This window comes from Monopterus albus, unplaced genomic scaffold (assembly GCF_001952655.1).
Source record: "Monopterus albus unplaced genomic scaffold, M_albus_1.0 scaffold47.1, whole genome shotgun sequence".
Taxonomy (NCBI): Eukaryota; Metazoa; Chordata; class Actinopteri; order Synbranchiformes; family Synbranchidae; genus Monopterus; species Monopterus albus.
In genome coordinates, this window is record NW_018127927.1 from 1,492,949 (window position 1) to 1,510,893 (window position 17,945).

General features: G+C 39.2%; 1 protein-coding gene across 3 annotated transcripts in view; it reads right to left on the bottom strand.

Annotated features, from left to right (window-relative positions):
- Positions 1 to 17,945, bottom strand: part of gabra3 (gamma-aminobutyric acid type A receptor subunit alpha3) — a 98,588-nt gene that overhangs the window by 32,063 nt on the left and 48,580 nt on the right. For all 3 annotated transcript variants that reach the window (XM_020600504.1, XM_020600506.1, XM_020600505.1), the window contains exons 3-4: positions 9,590 to 9,711; positions 6,959 to 7,026 (exon numbers count right to left, since the gene is read on the bottom strand). In XM_020600504.1, coding sequence (XP_020456160.1) covers positions 6,959 to 7,026; positions 9,590 to 9,711 — 190 coding nt within the window. The remainder of the gene's footprint in view (positions 1 to 6,958; positions 7,027 to 9,589; positions 9,712 to 17,945) is intronic.

The window sequence follows — 17,945 nt, forward strand, 5'->3', positions numbered from 1 at the left end:
ATATAAAGCAAGGTCTATAAAAGCATGGAACTTGACTGGCCTGCACAGAGTCCTGACCTCAAGCCGATAGAACACCTTTGGGATGAATTAGAGTGGAGACTGTGATCCAGGCCTTCTCGTCCAACATCAGTGTCTGACTTCACAAATGCGCTTCGAAAGAATGGTCAAACATTCCCATTAACACACTCCTAAACCTTGTGGACAGCCTTCCCAGAAGAGTTGAGGCTGTTATAGCTGCAAAGGGTGGGCCAACACCTATGGATTAAGAATCGGTTGTTACTCCCATCAGTTTTTAATCCCAGACAAACTGGCACTGAAACTGCACAACCTGCAATGATGTGTCATTGGATTAAAGACTTTCTCACTAACAGTGGTGAGAACTGGAAGTTGCACATCATCCACACTGGTCCTGAACACAGGCACCCCACAGAGCTGTATGCTCAGCACAGTTCTCTTCACTCTGTTTACCCATGACTGTGATGCCATTCACTCCACAAATACAGTTGTGAAGTTTGCAATCGACACCACCGTAGTGGGTCTCATCTCAGACAATGATGAGACTCACTACAGAGAGGAGATCCAGCACTTGACAAGGTGGTGTTCAGATAACAATCTTGTCCTGAACACCAACAAGACTAAGGCAGTCAGTGTAGATTATAGGAGGTCCAGGAAGACAAAATATGCTCCTCTTCTCATACACGGGGAGGTGGTGTAGCAAGTGGATAACATCAAATTCCTGGGCATCTACATCACATTTGACCTGACCTGGTCTCTGAACACATCCTACCTGGTGAAGAAAGCCCAGCAAAGGCTTTTCTTCCTCAGGAAGCTGAAGTGTGCTGGTCGGAGATCTCAGCTGCTTGCAAACAGCTGCTTGCTTAATATATTGTTCAGTGGATACCTATTTGAGTGCTTCTTCTTGGCTGCCAAAGACACCTCATCACCAAAATGGACACCATCCAATGTAGCACTGGCGCACAGGACCTCTGCAGACAGACACCCATGCTCACACCTCTTCCTAAAGACTGAGATTTGCACTGAGTTGCACCTTATAACTACACTCTTTTGCTGCTAACATGCTGCTGACCTGATCGGTCCCATACATCCCTTTTTATTTGCTCATTGTTTTATATTGACTTGTGTGGTATGTAAATAATGTTTTTTAAGCTGAAAGCTGCTGGAAAAAATTTCGTTGTGCTATGCATAATGACAAAGATTCTTGACTTGACTCAAGACCATCATACATCCCTTTTTATTTGTTCATATTTTTATATTGACATACAATATAGTTGTGTTATGTAAATTAACACACACACACATACCAAAACAAATCAGTACCCCAGGCAAGTTGCTCATTTCAGAAAACTGAAATTTCAGACCAAATAAACTAGACAGCAGCCCAACAGTGCATACCTTCATCAAAGCAGCTCACTGTCCCTAAACTGCCATTACACCTAAAGCAATAATGCCATGAGAATTTGACCCCCTGTCCAAGTTGTACTGCACATCTCACCCAATGTCAGCTGGGATAGGCACATGTTCAACATGTTCAAGGTAAGTGGTATGGATAATGGATGGATGGAGTTTGACCCTAGTACTATAATTCATTGACCACAAAAACCTACCACTTGCATTTGGTATCGCATTGATATTATTATTATTAGTTTGAAAGTTACATACATAGAAAGTCACTTTCGGCTTTTTCCATTTAGGGGTCGCCACAGTGAATCGTCACACTGATGACTCACATGTTGACATTTGGCACGTGTTTTACGCCGGATGCCCTTCTTGACGCAACCCTGATTCGAACTCGGGCCGCTGCGGAAAGAGCACTACGCCTTAACCAATAGCCTGCCAGGGACGGCTAAGTTATACATAAATGAATGAATGAATGAAAAAAAATATATTTCAGAAATGGCAGATTTCTTAATGATCCAGCTCAGTAACTTTTGAAGATACATCTAATCTGTTGACACCAACTGAACCAGCAGAGTTTCAGCTATAATTGTCAGTTGTAAGTTTGTATCTTATTTTTTGTCTAACAGCAACAAGTTTTCTGTCAGCCCCTATATATCTGAACATTCAGGATAGTAGATCTGAAATATTACTTGGATCCAAATCATACTTTGATCTGTAGTAGCTCTTATGTGGATGTTTTCTTGCATTTTTTGTCCAAGCATTGTAGCCATTATGTATGGAGTTAGAAGCAAAAATACTGAAAACTGGCCCTATCTCATAATGGTGGAAAATCCTCAAAAAAATCTGGGATCTGAATGATGATCCAGATCACTGCCAAAATGTAATGGATTGTTCTGTGGGCCATACCCTAACAAACAATTTCATCAAAATCCATGTATTACTTTTTGAGTTACTATATGTTGTGAACAAACCAACCAACAAACAAATGCATGTAAAAACATTACCTTTGTCTTACGGGCCTTACAACTTGACATACAAATTTTGTTAATCTACATTAACCAACAGGGTTGACAGGCTTGATTTTGTGCCCCTGACAAGATATTAAATTGTGCAGGAAAGTTGTTCCCCCAATTCACTGTGTACAAATGTGTGATAAATACCTTGTTTTTGACAATACACAGTGGACTAGAGATAACATCTGATTAGCTGGGGTGGTGTGATACAAACCACTTCCTGGAGGCAGCATATCAATTTGACTGGGCTCCTCTGACCTTCACTCTGGGAACTGTAATGATTAGTCAAAGATTTGATTAATGTCTTAATTACTAGTCCTTCTTGCTCTCCAGTCATCAGTTATTCTCTTTCACTTCTCATGTGCTGATTACCTTTCCCTGGTGGTAGTGTAACGTGTGTGATTCATGCAATGAGTTGTGAATCCCATACCAGTTCTGATTATCGTCAGAGTTCCTTGGCCTCTGCAGCTCAGAGGCATAAATGTGTTTTAGCACGTGTTTAGTTTTCGAAGTGCCACACTTCAAAAACTAACAGTTTGTTCCACAGATGTAATCAGCAGATAGCAGCAAACAAATAGTGTCACAGTAAACATTTTTATGTATTCACTTATGCCAGTAAAAACATAATGCATTTTTAAAATCTAAGGACTAGATACTTAAATATAGACCTATAGAACATAAAAGCATTTAATTAGCACTTAGCTGCAAATTGTTCTCTTGAAACTGGGTTACTGGGACAACATTTTATGTACATGCATACAAGTGTGTAGTCTCTTGAATTTAGTAGAAAATGTTCACATGAGCCAAAATAATTTTCTTAACTTTCTCTAGTCAGAACATTTTGGACAGGAGGCCTGGCTGGGGAAGAGATTAAGAGTGGGTTGGCACATTTGAAATATGTGTAAAAGTACATTAAACACCTAGTTCTATGAAATAATAAACCATACAATATTGAAAATCAAATTGGTTATTTTGTCTAAAACTGACACACACCCAGTATTTTAATTTTGGCTACAGTATTTACTTCCAGGCAAGACAAGTTTTATAAAGTAATTGGCTGTGTCCTCAAAAATGTTGGACAGTTCCTATAACATTATTTACATGTGTTATTTACACATTGTGTTTCTGGTCAAATGTTGAATATAAAGCCAACATTCACTACACTTTTTATTCTGTTTTTGGTTTTCACCAGCTTTGGAGAGAAATGTGGTAGTGTACAATCTAAAACAAAACAATGAGCTAAAAGATGCTGAAGTGCTTTTTAGTGCTGAGGAGAATAGCAGACTTGGTTGATAATTCTTTTTGGGCTTGTCACCACAAGTAACACATTTTTAAATACAAGCAGCCATGTAATCCACTATGAATATTTTAACAACTATTTTAGAGAATTTATTTCTGTGGAAAACGTTGACTGATTCTGTGATAGTACTGTGATAGAAGATAGATTATAGTATAGTATATATTTACTGAAACATATCACAGTTCAGCATATTGCAGTGTGCTGAAAATATTTCAGATATGCTTACCCCCGACATTGTGCAATCCTGGTGTGATCAGGCCATGACTGACATCTTTGTTAGAGCAAGCTTCAACAGAATACAATACCTGTAAAAGTCTAAATCACTTTCCATTCCATCAGAACAGATCTGTCAAACCCACAAAATAGGAAAAATGTGCTGTGACACTACATGCATGTGAAGAAGATAGAACTCTATACATGTTCTGAGAGAGAGTGAAGGGGGCAGAAACAAAGACGTTTTGGCGTATTGAGGCCCAAGTGATGCTTGAACGGCTGGCCCTCAGGGTGGGAGAGAAGCAAACATTTCTGGGTCATTTGATGATCTAGGGATGGGAAATTTGACCACTGGATGTACACAAAATAAAGTATGAGGTGGTTAGGGTATAGAGTGTGCCCTCTCTAGGAAGATTTCAGTTTTAGTTGTTTCTCCAAACATTTAATGCTTCAGATTTTTAGCCAAGCTAGCAGAGGGACTCTAGGGATGGCAGTGTTGATCCCCCAACTTCTTATCTTACAAGGTCAAAATACCACAGCTCCCAGACAGTGCTTTCTTGTTCCTCTCAGGGTGAATGACTGTGGTCATAAATCAAAGTAATCAAATAGAAACTGTCCCCTGATAGTGGCACTAGATGAGAAAGTCAGGGGATCACCAAACACCAGAAAAACCTATAATACATTCTTATCATTGTCAGTTATTCTCTTTGTATTTGTAATGCAAATTAATTAATGTTAGCATGCTAAAACACTAAAGTAAGATGGTAACTATGTAGAAATTATACCTGTTAAACATCAGCAAGTTAGCATATAAAGTAAAGCCTACAGAACCATTAGGTTGCTCTTAGCCTTGTTGGTAACTTATTTATTGCATGAAATTAGAGTACAGCAAAAATGTTATTGAAGATAACATAACAGATATTGAATTCATGGTCACCTGTGACTCACCAGTGCTCCTTGGCATTGATCATCTGGTATTTAATGCTAAACACAGGCCAGTGCTATATGAGGGAACATTTACTTCTAGGCCTTGCTAAAACAATAATGGTGATCTCTAAGGTAAAGGTAGCTTGTTTAATTCTCATGTGTCCCATTTAATTTAAAACATATGCCTAAATAAATGTGATAAACAATGCATTGCTGCAGCCTGCATTACTGCCAAAGCAGTATTTATAGATTGGTGAGAGTAGAATATTATTTTTCAATAGAGCACTTTCAATTTAAAGAGTTAACAAGGTTTATTAAACAACTCATTATAGTAATCTAGGGGGAAATGCCTAGCTTTGGTAAAAAAAAATAATGACACAGGCAAAGTTTAAAGATTATCCTCACTTTATTTAGTGAAGGGATAGCTGCCTGAAATGAATCTGCTAAACTCTAATGAATTGTCTCCAGAACAGAATGTTCCTTTGAACACATCAAAGAAATACTGTATCCTCTTTCCACCTGTAAAGCCTCTTTCCACCTCTGAAATACTTCCAGGTTTAGTTATGTCCTCTTCTTTAACTGACCCAGAAAACTGGTCTGTGATTTTGTTTCCCAGAACTGTTTACTGCAGTACTCAGTACTCTGAAAATGTTCTGCTACACTCTCAGCAATAATAATGCATCCAGCTCATCCTGAACTCAAAAACTCATGAACCAGAAAACACAATCACATGACCCTGACCTACTGTAACTTTGCCTCTATTGGCCCTGAGGACCATAACTCAGCAGTGTCAAAAAGGCCAACTGTACTTCATATAACTCATGGAAATAACTCGCCCCTTTCTACGCTCCAACTGCAACTGTTCTTATTATTCTCTCAGCTCAAAAGAAACACTGAGCCAGTCATCTAACAGGCACCAGTTTAAGCAATTCAGACCATTTGCTATTAACCCTCATGGGGCCTTAGCTGACTAATGGTAGCATTTGTATTTTATTTTTCAAGCCATTTTGGCTGTGTTGAATGAATGTAGCTCAAATTTGCTACAGGTTATTTATTTTTTTAAAACTGAAAAACTGAGGTCTCACTTCCTTAAATTTGCCTAAAATGGCAAAATAAAAATAAAATGAATAAAAATACTCACACATATGTACCTAGGTTACTGTTACTCACCGTTGAAAACCATTAAAAATGCTTTTTTTTGATGCCAAATACATCATATCATGTCATATTTCAATGCCCTGAAGCAATACACCATTTTAAAGTAGAGGGTCTCAAAATGCAATTTTAGTAGTTGACCAAAAGATGGTGACGCACGAACATTTTGAAACCGTGCATGCAAATTCATCCAAATTTCACTATTTTTCCACAGTTTTTGCAAGGGTGACTTGCAGAAAGACTGGAAATGATAAAGTGTGCATCACTATTGTGTGTTATATCAATATGATTTGTGTGTGTGCTCTATTTGCATTTACTTAATTGTGTCAGTGCGCGTTCGTACGTGTGTGCGCACATAGTTCTAGCTGTGTAAAACCAACAGAACAGAGAATAAGGAAACTGCTCTACCCACAACACCACTGTCGCCTCCAATTAAATTCAGTGCTATATTTTGAAAATAATGATTGTTGATACAATTGAAATTGCATTGCTAGATTCAATTATATCCCTGGTATAAATCTTGCTGTGCCATAATATTGCCATATATTTTTCTCTTAAACATCTGATATGATATCAAAACACAAAACATATCTAGTGAAAGTGAAAGATAATTAGGGAGAAGCTGTTCTGGAGCTGTAATATTGGCAAACAAACTCTGAATCATGTTCACTGACCATCTGACCAGTATGGTATCTGCTGTTTTAAAATGCAGATGAAGAGATTAGGGAATGTGTGCAATCCTAGCTACAATTAAATGTTATTATTCTGCAAAGGAGGTCCACATGGCTGCAGAATCCAAAATGACAAATGTTGTCCAAGTACATATGTCTAACTAAACAAATTACAACTGAATAGAGCCTGATAACCTACTTAGATTTGATGACTCAGTGCTGATTAGAGTGAGGGGGAAGGGGGAGAGAATAATACTCACCATGTCTGTGTCTGATACCGGCCCAAAACTTGTCACATAGATGTTTGTCCTCACTTCTGTCACACTCTCTGAGGAAAGAGACAACAAGGAACAGAAAACATTACAGTGCAGTCAGCAAACGTAGAGCTTGGCTACAGCTCCATCTTTGTTAAGTTGCTTGCTTGTGTACATGATAGTGAAGTTTGTCTGCTAGCATTTAACTAAGCTGCTTCACAGGAAAAGTGTAAGCGAGGCATCTTTACTGCTCTTCTGCATCTCTACCAAAAACTGAGAGAAAAACTGAAAAGCTCAGTGCCCTTCCAAACAGCTGGATTCCTTTCTCTCAAAACTGTCATTGCTGTCGTGATTGCAGGTTTAAGAACATAATCCTGGGTCAACAGCATTAGATGTTTCCTAATGTGAAACTCAACACTTTGTTGCCATTAGACATGATGTAGTCTGTTGTGGTATGAATCTGGCATGTCTATCAAGGCTTTGAATTATAACTACCTGTATACATTATGTTATATTACAAGGGCCATAATTGCTTTTGTTTTGTCATAATAGATGATTCTTGACCAGCAGTCAGTTTCATCAATATACAATAAGTTAGTCAAGACTTTTAAATGTGCTGATTGACTTTTTATTTTAAAATCGCATTAAGTGGGGCGAGGCATGACAGTCCTGACAACAAAAATTTGCCTTCTTCAGTGTGGGCTGAATCAGCTCCTCTGGGCCAAATGTGTAATGTAGGCTTTTGGGCCATTGGTGAGACAAATAGCCACCCCCAGCGCTGTGGCAACTACACTAGAGTGATGAGGCTTTTCTCCAAAAGTGAACAGATCCTTAGCTTCAACTGTGTCCCAGATGTAAATGACCACCAACAGGTTAAGTCTCCAGTCCTTTGGCAAAGGGCCCCCCTGAGAGAGGAGATCCACATCCACATTAATCAGTCCTGTGACACAAATTGCTTTCACAAGTATGTGATTATCACAGCACCAAGTCAGCAGTTTGCATGGCAGGCATATAGGCGGGGGAACGGAATGAGTCGGCCCATTTCTGTTTACAACGGTGCACCAGAGCATAGGGCAGAGCTAATAGATGTGCCTGTAAATTTAATTAAATGGGTTTTCTCTAGTTTCTATCCAGTCTATTTGTCTGAGATGGTTTCACATGGCTATTTCTCTCCAGAATTGTGAGTGGTGGGGCATGGGGATTGCCAGCAAGAGGAAGATTGGTAGTAGTGTTCTTGTGCAGGAAGAGGTATTTGACTTTGAGCATGCTGGCTTTACTGAGGAGGAACCCAACTGGTGTATCTGTGTGCAGGTGCTAAGGCGATTGAGATGTAAACTGTAAACCATGAGCCCATTTAGAACTAACGTCTTATCATTTCACAATGTATTTTTGCAAATAAGATTAATTTAGATTCATCTGAAACACAAAATGACCTACTATACTAGCACATGTAATATCAACTCCATTTGCAGTAGAAGTGCCCATGGTGTTTTTCAGTATTCTTGCATTATAGATAGACATAATAGTTAGTTCACTTTCTTGCAAACAGCGATTTGCTGTTGGAAAGTATTTGTGCTGTAATACACTGACATAGTCCTAATACAAGCCTACACTGCTTCAGTAAAATATAAGATTCTAATTTCATATTCCTGAAGAATAAAAAAGTTAAACTATTAAAGTTAATAATAATAAAAAATCACTTAAAAAACAGAAAACATGCAGTTTGTGAAGATCAAATATTTCTACAACATATGCCTTGGTCTTGGTTTCAATGTGTGTCTATATGAGTTACCATGTCTCTTAATGCCTGTTAGAAGCAAATAAGTCATCAGTCAGCAAGTGAGTGGCTTTCTGGATCCATGAAGTGAAAAAGCTACTAGTGGAAAGAACAATTTCAAGTATTAGCAGCATGGTGTCTGCTAATATTTACAGCAACAAGAAAAAATATATTGTCAATGGTAGTAATGGTCTTCTATCTACAAGTTTGACACTGTGGGCCCTCCCTCATACAAACAGGATACACCTGTACCTCCTGAAAAACCCCAACCCACATCTGCACTATAAAAATGTTTATAAGGATGTAAACAGGAAGTTTGAATGTTTCTGTGGATGTTTCCCTGTGTACATCCTCCAGCAATATAGGAACAGTACATAGTTCTAAATCTTAGCTTATCTATAAATAAAAGCAAGACAAAGAATAACAGCAGTGATAAAATGCACAAATGCTCTGGGCTACAAAGTGGAGTCCTGTTTTTTAGCCCACTGTACATTTGATTACATCTGGCCATGTATTACAATGCAGTACTCAATAACAGTACTCAAACTCAACTCAACTCAACTCAACTCAACTCAACTCAACTGCTGAATTAGATGCAATGTATTGTGTTTGTGAATGTACAGACAACTGGATTACTTCAGATTAGAAATGTGATGATTCATGCATTTATGCAGATTTATGTAGTACAGTTTATGTAGTATTGTATACTTACAGTAAGTAATGTTTTTCACTCTGTATAACAATATAAACAGCATCTTATTAGAGAATGAACGTTGTTGTGGAAAAACACATTTTATATCTTTATCTTCAATGAGTAGTCTGAAATCTTATCTCTTTACCTGTCATAGAATCTTGCTTACCTCCTAGCCCAGGACGTAGCCTGTTGTCATAGCCGTCCAACAGCCTGTCTAGGATTCGGGTAAAAATGGTGATATTGTCTTTGCTGTCATCAGGTAATGGCTCTCTGTGTCCAACTACTGCCCTGTAATGGAAATGGAAAGAGGAAGAAGGAGTAAAAAGTCAGAAACACATAAAACGTTGATACTGTTCCATAACTGAAGCACTTAGGTAAACATGACTTTAGTGTACATCGGTGTGAAAGCTTGCTGTTTGTGTCAGCAGTCGCAAGGTCAATGGCCGACAAAGTACAGGAAAAACCTGAATGAATGAGTGCAGAAGCATAATAAATGTAGATGTTGGCAAGGTTTGGCTCCACTTGTCCCCTTAGAGGGAAGAGTCACTGCGAATCAATACGAAGTTGTTCTGAGTGATCACCTTTATACTGTGATCAAACACTTCTATCCTGATGACAGTGTCCCCATCCACAAGGCACGAGGGATCATTGAATGTTTTGAGTATGATTATGTGAGTCATATGCTATGGCCTGACTTAAAACAAATTATCAATACCAGCTTTCAGTATAGGTAAATGATTTTATATAAATGTTTTGCATTACAAGGTGACTTTCATTTGGAAACAGAGTACTTAAGAATAGAGACCTGTACGAATGTGTATAATCTGTACGAGGTATATTTACAGGTATAGCACTGAGGGTTATTCAGTCATACTTATGTGGGTCAAGTGTTCATCAGAGTGACAGCCCGGGGAAAGAAACTGCCCTTGTGTCTGGTTGTCTTGGTGTGTGATATTTACAGCAACAAGAAAAAATATATTGTCAGTGGTAGTAATCATCTTCTATCCACCTGTAACGCCATCCGGAGGGGAGGAGAACAGATTATGTCCCGGGTGTGAGGGGTCTGCAGTGATCCTCTCTGCCCTCGTTTTGACCCATGAGGTGTACAGGTCCTCCATGGAGGTATAAGCTATTATTTCTGTGTAGCTTCTTCCGGTTCTTTCAAACCAGGAACTCTCAATGAGACGAAAGAGACTGCTTTAGATTTTATAAAAAATAACCGTGCTGGATTAATCCTTTCTGGGCTGTCGAACCGTGACGTCAGCCGCTAAGCAAGCCTTGCACCTGCTATAACGTTTAGCCAAAACATGAGGCAAAGTCAAGGTGCGTGACTGTTGTTTTCGTGGTGTGTATCTAAACAATTGGACATAACCTTACACATTAAGACAAATATTAAGACTAGCATTACAGTTGACACTAACAGCAGTTTTCCTGTAACCTTGACGTGCCTGCAGTCTGGACTGCAGGCTGAATAGTTAACAGCCCAAGCTAGTCACCCTGTCTGCACTAAACATTCATAGACAACAGATCTCTAATCCATATCTATCTAACTAAGAAATAACCTAACAGAGGGCAGGCTCACACCAATGACCTTTTCTGCAGTCCTGACTGTCTGCTGAAGTCTGTACTTGTCCTGTTTGGTTGCTGAGCCAAACCAGACAGTGATGGAGGTGCAGAGGACAGACTCAATGTCTGTACAGTTTCTGTAGAACTGTATCAGCAGCTCCTGGGGCAGTTTGAACTTCCTGAGCTTTGATTTTTTGGTTTGATTTGATTTTCAGTTTAGCCGTCCCTGGTAGGCTAGTGGTTAAGGCGCAGTGCTATCGCCACTGCCCCCCCGGTTGCATCAGAAAGGGCATCCGGCGTAAAACACATGCCAAATGTCAACATGCAAGTTGTCATTTTTGCTGTGGCGACCCCTAAACAGGAAAAGCTGAAAGTGACTTTCTTTCTATTTGATTTTCAGTTTAATACTGACTTCACCTGCCTGTTTAATATTTCTTTCACAATGAAACGTTTTTATCAGTGATCTGTGTTGGGACTTAATCAATATTTGGATAGCAACATCTGGTTGTGTTTGTTTTGTTTCTCATTTCATGCAGGAACTTGAAAATTGTGAATATAAGATAATGAGCTGTTCCAAAGAGGAACCACTCTGTAGCATTTTGTTAGAGAATTCATCATGTGCTAGCAGCCACTGGTTATTAATATAGATGACCCACAATCCCCTGCAGAACAATACAGTGATGTAGTGAAAATGCCACTATACTGTAGGTGGAACACAGATGAGTTAATGAGGACCATCTTTCATTAAACAAAAATCCCCAGAGTAACTGACCATCAACAGTCACTCCATGTACTGCTGCATGATCACAGACTCCAAAGTGCACCAGCTTTCTCTCTGTGCTAAGGACTTTCTGTAGCTTCACCTGTGCTTTAATTTCACATATTCAGTTATAATTATGATTACAATACATCTGCATGCTCTGAATAGGAAATACATCACAATTTTGAGGCATGACTTCAGTCTAGCTAAGTCGCTTTTATGTGGGCAATAAATAAATATCAGATATCAGATCTGGGTACTCTGGCTTCCTCTCACCTTCCAAAGACATGCAGCTGAGGTTGATTGGTGCCTCTACATTGCCTGTAGGAGTGAATGTGATTGCGTCTGTCTTTATGTGATAGACTGCTGACCTGTCCAGGGTGGACCCCACCTCTCACCCAAAGTCAACTGGGCTTGGCTTCAGCCCCTGATTCAGGAATAAGCAGTATAAATAATGGATGAATGGACTTATTTTTCTACTTAAGAATTCTTCTATGAAAAGGCCTATAATAACAGTCACAATGTACTTTCCCTTGATAGGCTCACATACAGTATATCAACTAGACACCCCATGAAACAGCCTCAGGCCAATAGTATTGGGCACATTACTATACAGTCTTGGATGGAAAGAAATTGACTACCAGCAGTAATTTCAACTTTTGCCAGATTATACATTTAGCTCCTCAGTTTTATATTTATTTAACTTTGTAAAATCAGTAGAAAGTCTAGTCATCCTCATCACGACATTGTAGCTAAGTCATCTAACAGACCCCGTCTACAAATCATTCTTTATTCAGTTTTTCACACTGACTTGTGTCACACTATCAGCAACCAAACTATAAATATTCTGTTAGAGTAAGGAAATAAATTTGCACACACTTTGCTTTTTTAAGGTCTATTTGTGGCAAGAGCACAAAAAGTGACCAAAACTCTGACATTTCACAGTACCAAAATTAACAAGTCATATTTCACTAATCATGTCAAGAAACTCACTGCTGCATCCATCAGCACCTCAGACTGTCGTGTGAATGATGCACAATGATAACCTCAGGCAGGTTTGACTGGAAGACAATGTTTTGTTGGCCTATTTCTAAATGTTTAAAGTTTGAACTCTAAAGTAAACTTAATAAGTGTGACTGCCTTCTCTATTTAAATCCTGTAATTAGAACTTAGTTGAAACAAGGTACTTTAACCTGAACAAACTGGCATCAAACATTGTGAGCCATTTATCAGCCATTATTATTTTCACAGGCTTAAATGTGGGATTAAGTATTGTAGTAGGGATATAGCAGGAGTACGATAAACAACTGCATGGTCAGATTGATCTCATGGCATAATTACATTTGGCAAGGATATTACATGTCCTCGAGCATATGGATAATTAAACAACTTTATTCAGTGTGTGCAAACAGACTTGCAACCTTTGTGAGAGTATGTTCTCTCTGAACAAGAGACAGTCTGCATTTAAATGTTACCCTGCAAAAGTTTATTAATTGGCCATGTTTTGTAGAAGTCATTTCTTTAATTACTTATTGCTTAGTCCCATTTCTCAGAGGCATATGAACAATTTATACATGCAAACGCTTGGATAACCAAAACCTTCTGTTGATCAGTAAGCTTTAATGAAAGCTACTACCTTTTCATGCTTTGATAATACTGTTGTCTACTTTTAATATGATGGTATTCATAGATGTTGCAGACCATGAAGAAGCCATTTTCTACTGCTCCGGGACTGTACTGCATGGTTGATGACTGATAATGTAAGAAAAAGAAGTGGGTAAGGATTTTGAGGCCTGTGTGGACACAAATGTGTATAGATGTGTTACTGGAATGTGCATGTGGTGAGTGAGTGAATTGGCTCTGCTCCAAGGTTAATGCAATGAACCGGTCTGACAGGCGAAGGATTGCAGACTTGGCCAGGGAAGAGATGTAGTGGTGGTCTCTCTGGGCACACGGGTGCCTGCTGCCAGCCACGAGATGTGTGGGGAAGGTGTGGAGTGAGTGGGGAAGTTAGAGGGAAATGAGTAACTAGAGCTGTCGGGGTGGCAGCATAAGATGAAGGTGGCCCATGGCAGATTGATGGCTAAAAGACCTGAGTGAGGAGGAGTAACTGTAAAAGTTATACAGTAGTTCTTGTTTTGAAAATGCATCTTTTACTCAGTGGTTGGGTTTGGATTATTTCATGAGGTCAGTAAGTTTATCCAACAATATCCAATCAAGGATATTGTTCGAAACAGTTTGAGTAAATTGTATCTGCATATGCAGCAGCAAGGCTGAAGATAGTTTGAAGAGCACCATGGGGGCATCATGAGGACCAGCAGAAAAGTCAACCAGTTATGACCTTAGTGAAAAACTGGTTAAGCTGGTGAATGTATTGCTCCTCTGTCACCTGCACAGCATAGCTACAACTGACTTAAATGGGATCACTGAACCTCATTAATATCATGTATTTCCATTTAAAGGACTGCCTGTTGTCTCTGTGCCTGCGTGGGTTTTCTCCGGGTGCTCCGGTTTCCTGCCACAGTCTGAAGCCATACAAGTTAGGCTACTAGTACGTTAATATCTGGAACCTACAAAATGACATGCTTGGGGGGGGTTTCATTGATTTTAATCTTCAAACTCTGTTTTACAGGTCTTAATGAATTTCTGCCAGATCTCTATTATAACATGTAAATCTTTGAACTGAATTGCTGATGTTTGAGTTTGCAGATGGTTTAAAAACAAAATGAGTTCTGCTACATTTATTGTGATATGCACAGTATAGAAATGTGTTTCCCTGCACAATGAAATTCTTACTTTGCCGTCCACCCTGAATGCCAAACAACACAAGTGAAATATAAAGTGGATATTCTAAATCCACTTTATATTTCACTTCACAAAGCTATCTTGCTTTTGTGATGCACATGTCTGATGCCAAATTGGTGGCATACACTCTAATGGTTAGCAGCTTGGAAAAGTGACTACGGTTGAATTCTGATAAGAATTTAAAAGGAGGAAACACACCGTTTCTTAGATTCACTCCCATTCCAACCAACTTTTAATCTCAAACATTAGCTGCTGCTGCTGCTGTTGCTCAAGCATCTTGAATTCAAAAGTGACGCCTCAGAAAATCATCAGGCTACACCATCTTTCTCTAGGCGTGCATCAACCCCCCATGGGAGTGACGATTGTGCCATATTTGACAGGTAAGAATCCTGAAACTCATCCACCACTAAAGTGCTCTAATGAGCACTGACCTGATGTGCTGCTGAGTGCTGGGAGTGACTGAAATTGAATGTGTGGAGTTGGTGAAGCTGCTTGGAACTTTGAGGAAAAGATATAATGGAAACTGTTGAATATTCTTCATAGTGGTTATGGGGGAACCATTTATCTATTGTATATGGAGCATCCTCCTGTCATCTAATCCCACAATGGATTGAAGAAGGCAATGGGGAGGGGATGTCTAATTATCACATTCTTAATTAGTACACAGTAAATTACCAGCTTGAATTCATGCATGAGTTCACCTTTACAACATAACAGCTAACAGAATGATTATAACATATCCTACAAAAAGCTGTAATTTATCAAAAAAAAGTAATTGAGCAGTGTGATTCTAGCGATGGGTGTTTCACTGCCCAGAGCTTTTGGTTCAGACTGAAATATATTTACAACTACTGTACTGTTTTTTTTTTTTTTGCCATACAACGTTATAGACATTCACTCAGAGACATTTTAATTTTGATGGCAATGTGCCAACATTTCATTGTTAAAATTACACACATTCATTTCCCCCAGTTAATGGTGAACAAGATGAACACACCTGCTTAATACTAACATGTTAACACTGTCAGTGTGAATGTTATCGTGTTGATGATAATATTTTGCTGCTGACCCGCAGAGCCACTAACATGGTTACAGACTCTTAATCTTGTCAAATATCATATTTACAAACTTTTTACACAGCATTTATTGTGGAGTTGTAGCTATCCATTGTCCACCCATCTCTCCCTAGTAACCTCCCCCTGTGGGATCCCCAGGCGCTGCCCTGCCAGCTGGGCTGGACTCCCTCCGGCGTGTGTGGCATCAGCCTAGGGTTTTTTTTTTGTTTTTTTGTTTGTTTGTTTTTTGCAGTTGACCAAGCCTGGCACACTTTCTGTGGCAGGCAGCTGGGGAACATTTTCAGTAAAGGCCTAAACCACCTCCACTGAACACATACTGTAATGTGTATTTACAGTAGATACCATGTTACCTGCAAGTGGCCTACAGCATTGTGAGCATTTGTACTTGTGCACTAGTGTCTGTGTTGCTCTGCAATTACACCGCCAAAAAGCTAGTTGGCAGTTCTATGCCACCATGTTGCATTTCTTTGCCACAGTGGTGATTGAGTCATGTTGAAATTAAAACTAACAACAGTTACTTTTACTAAAATGACTGCAGTGCAGAAAAGAGAGAAGACTTCAGAGGAGACCACTGAACCAACTGAGGCAGAATGAGGGGGTTTTTCATGCTTGTCCAGCCACTGAGAGACATGAACGAGGAAATGTGATGCAGCCAATCACAGTTGTTGCGGTCTGCATTACCTGTTACATTTCAGGAGAGCTGCACATCAGGCTACGCTATAGACTATGAGACTACTTATGTTGTACCTGCTAGGTTGGGAAGGACCCAAATGTGCAGACACTGTCTAGCAATGAGTTTAAACTTTAATAAACAAAATGACAGCTAAATGTATAACTAAGGGAGCTCGACCTGACAGAAAGCAACAAGGAAATTAAACTAAAACTACAGCTCAAACAGTTAAGTCATACGTGATACAAGGCAGGAAACTTGCCATGACAGCCAAGGTCAGAGGGATGGCAGACATTGTTCCGCTGTCTGTTTGGGCTGAAAATAGAAAACTCACCTTTCACATGAAAGCCCTGAGTTTCATACAAAAAGAACTGTAGAAATATAATTTCAAAAAAACAAGAAGAGCTTTTATTCCTGTGATAACATTTAACAATTATTTCACAATCAGATTTCAAAATACACACCAGGTTCAATGTGGGGAACCACAGCAAGGTGTTACTGAAATGAATTTTAAAGAAATTTCATATACAGTAACACATTTTTTTTAAATAACATAAAAGGACATTATTTTTTTCAAGGGCAAACAGATGTTTCATTTTAAAATATACCTTCATAGGAAGGCATTATCTAATGTAAAAAATATGAGCTGAAGTGTTTCTAGCAGAAAGTCCTGGCCCTCTATGCCTCACGCTGCACTGATATCTGCAGGGATTACAAAAGCACAGTCACCAGCATCAGTAGCAGCAAAGAGATCATTTATAACAGTAAGCATGCTCACTATCAGGTTCTGCTATGGAGATCTGTAAAATCATGCTTTTTACTGTAAAAGATTAAATCTTTTATGGATAATGGCAGGACTTGTAAAAGAGTTCATATGGTACAGTAAATAATGTAAAGCCCCAGGAAACCACCACCCCTCCCCTAAAACCTTTTTAATTGAAAATCTCATTCAGATTTTCCAGGAATACAGTGTTCTTACAGCTAGAGGACAAACAGAATTAAGTACATCACTTAAGACTGTACAGAATTTAATACAGTTCCACACATAAATCCTGGCTACGTAGGTCATGACACACTCCATGTAATTTCCAGTCAGTGAGTGCTGGTATGTTTTTTTTTTTATATGGCCTTAAGTGCCTCAATTTAGTGATTGTGAAGCCAAAGGTAAAGGTCACATACAACTGTGCTTCACAGATTTTACAGCCAACATATGTATCGCCATCTGGCTAGGCAGCATATGTCAGCATTTGATCCTCTGTGGCACAAAAGCTGAAAATATCGAAGCTCCTCTTTTTCATTCCTTGCATTCTTGACAGCAGTTAGTGTTATTGTTATGGTTTAGTCCCCCTCACCAGGAGGGTGAGGGAGAACTGGGGTTGGACTCAAGATGGCTGACCCAGGTGCTAGTACCAAATAGGTGGTTTAATGGAATAAACACAACATGACAACAAAACAGGGTCTATAATACATACAAGGGACGGGCAGCGATGACTAAGGAGACCAGGACGAACAGGTACAACATACACACTAATGGCAGGAATCAGGAGGATGAGAACAGACAGATGAACAAAAAGAACTAACGTACACAATGTAATCCACAGCACAGAGACTGTCAGCGTGGAAGACAAAGCACATACGGTGGGGA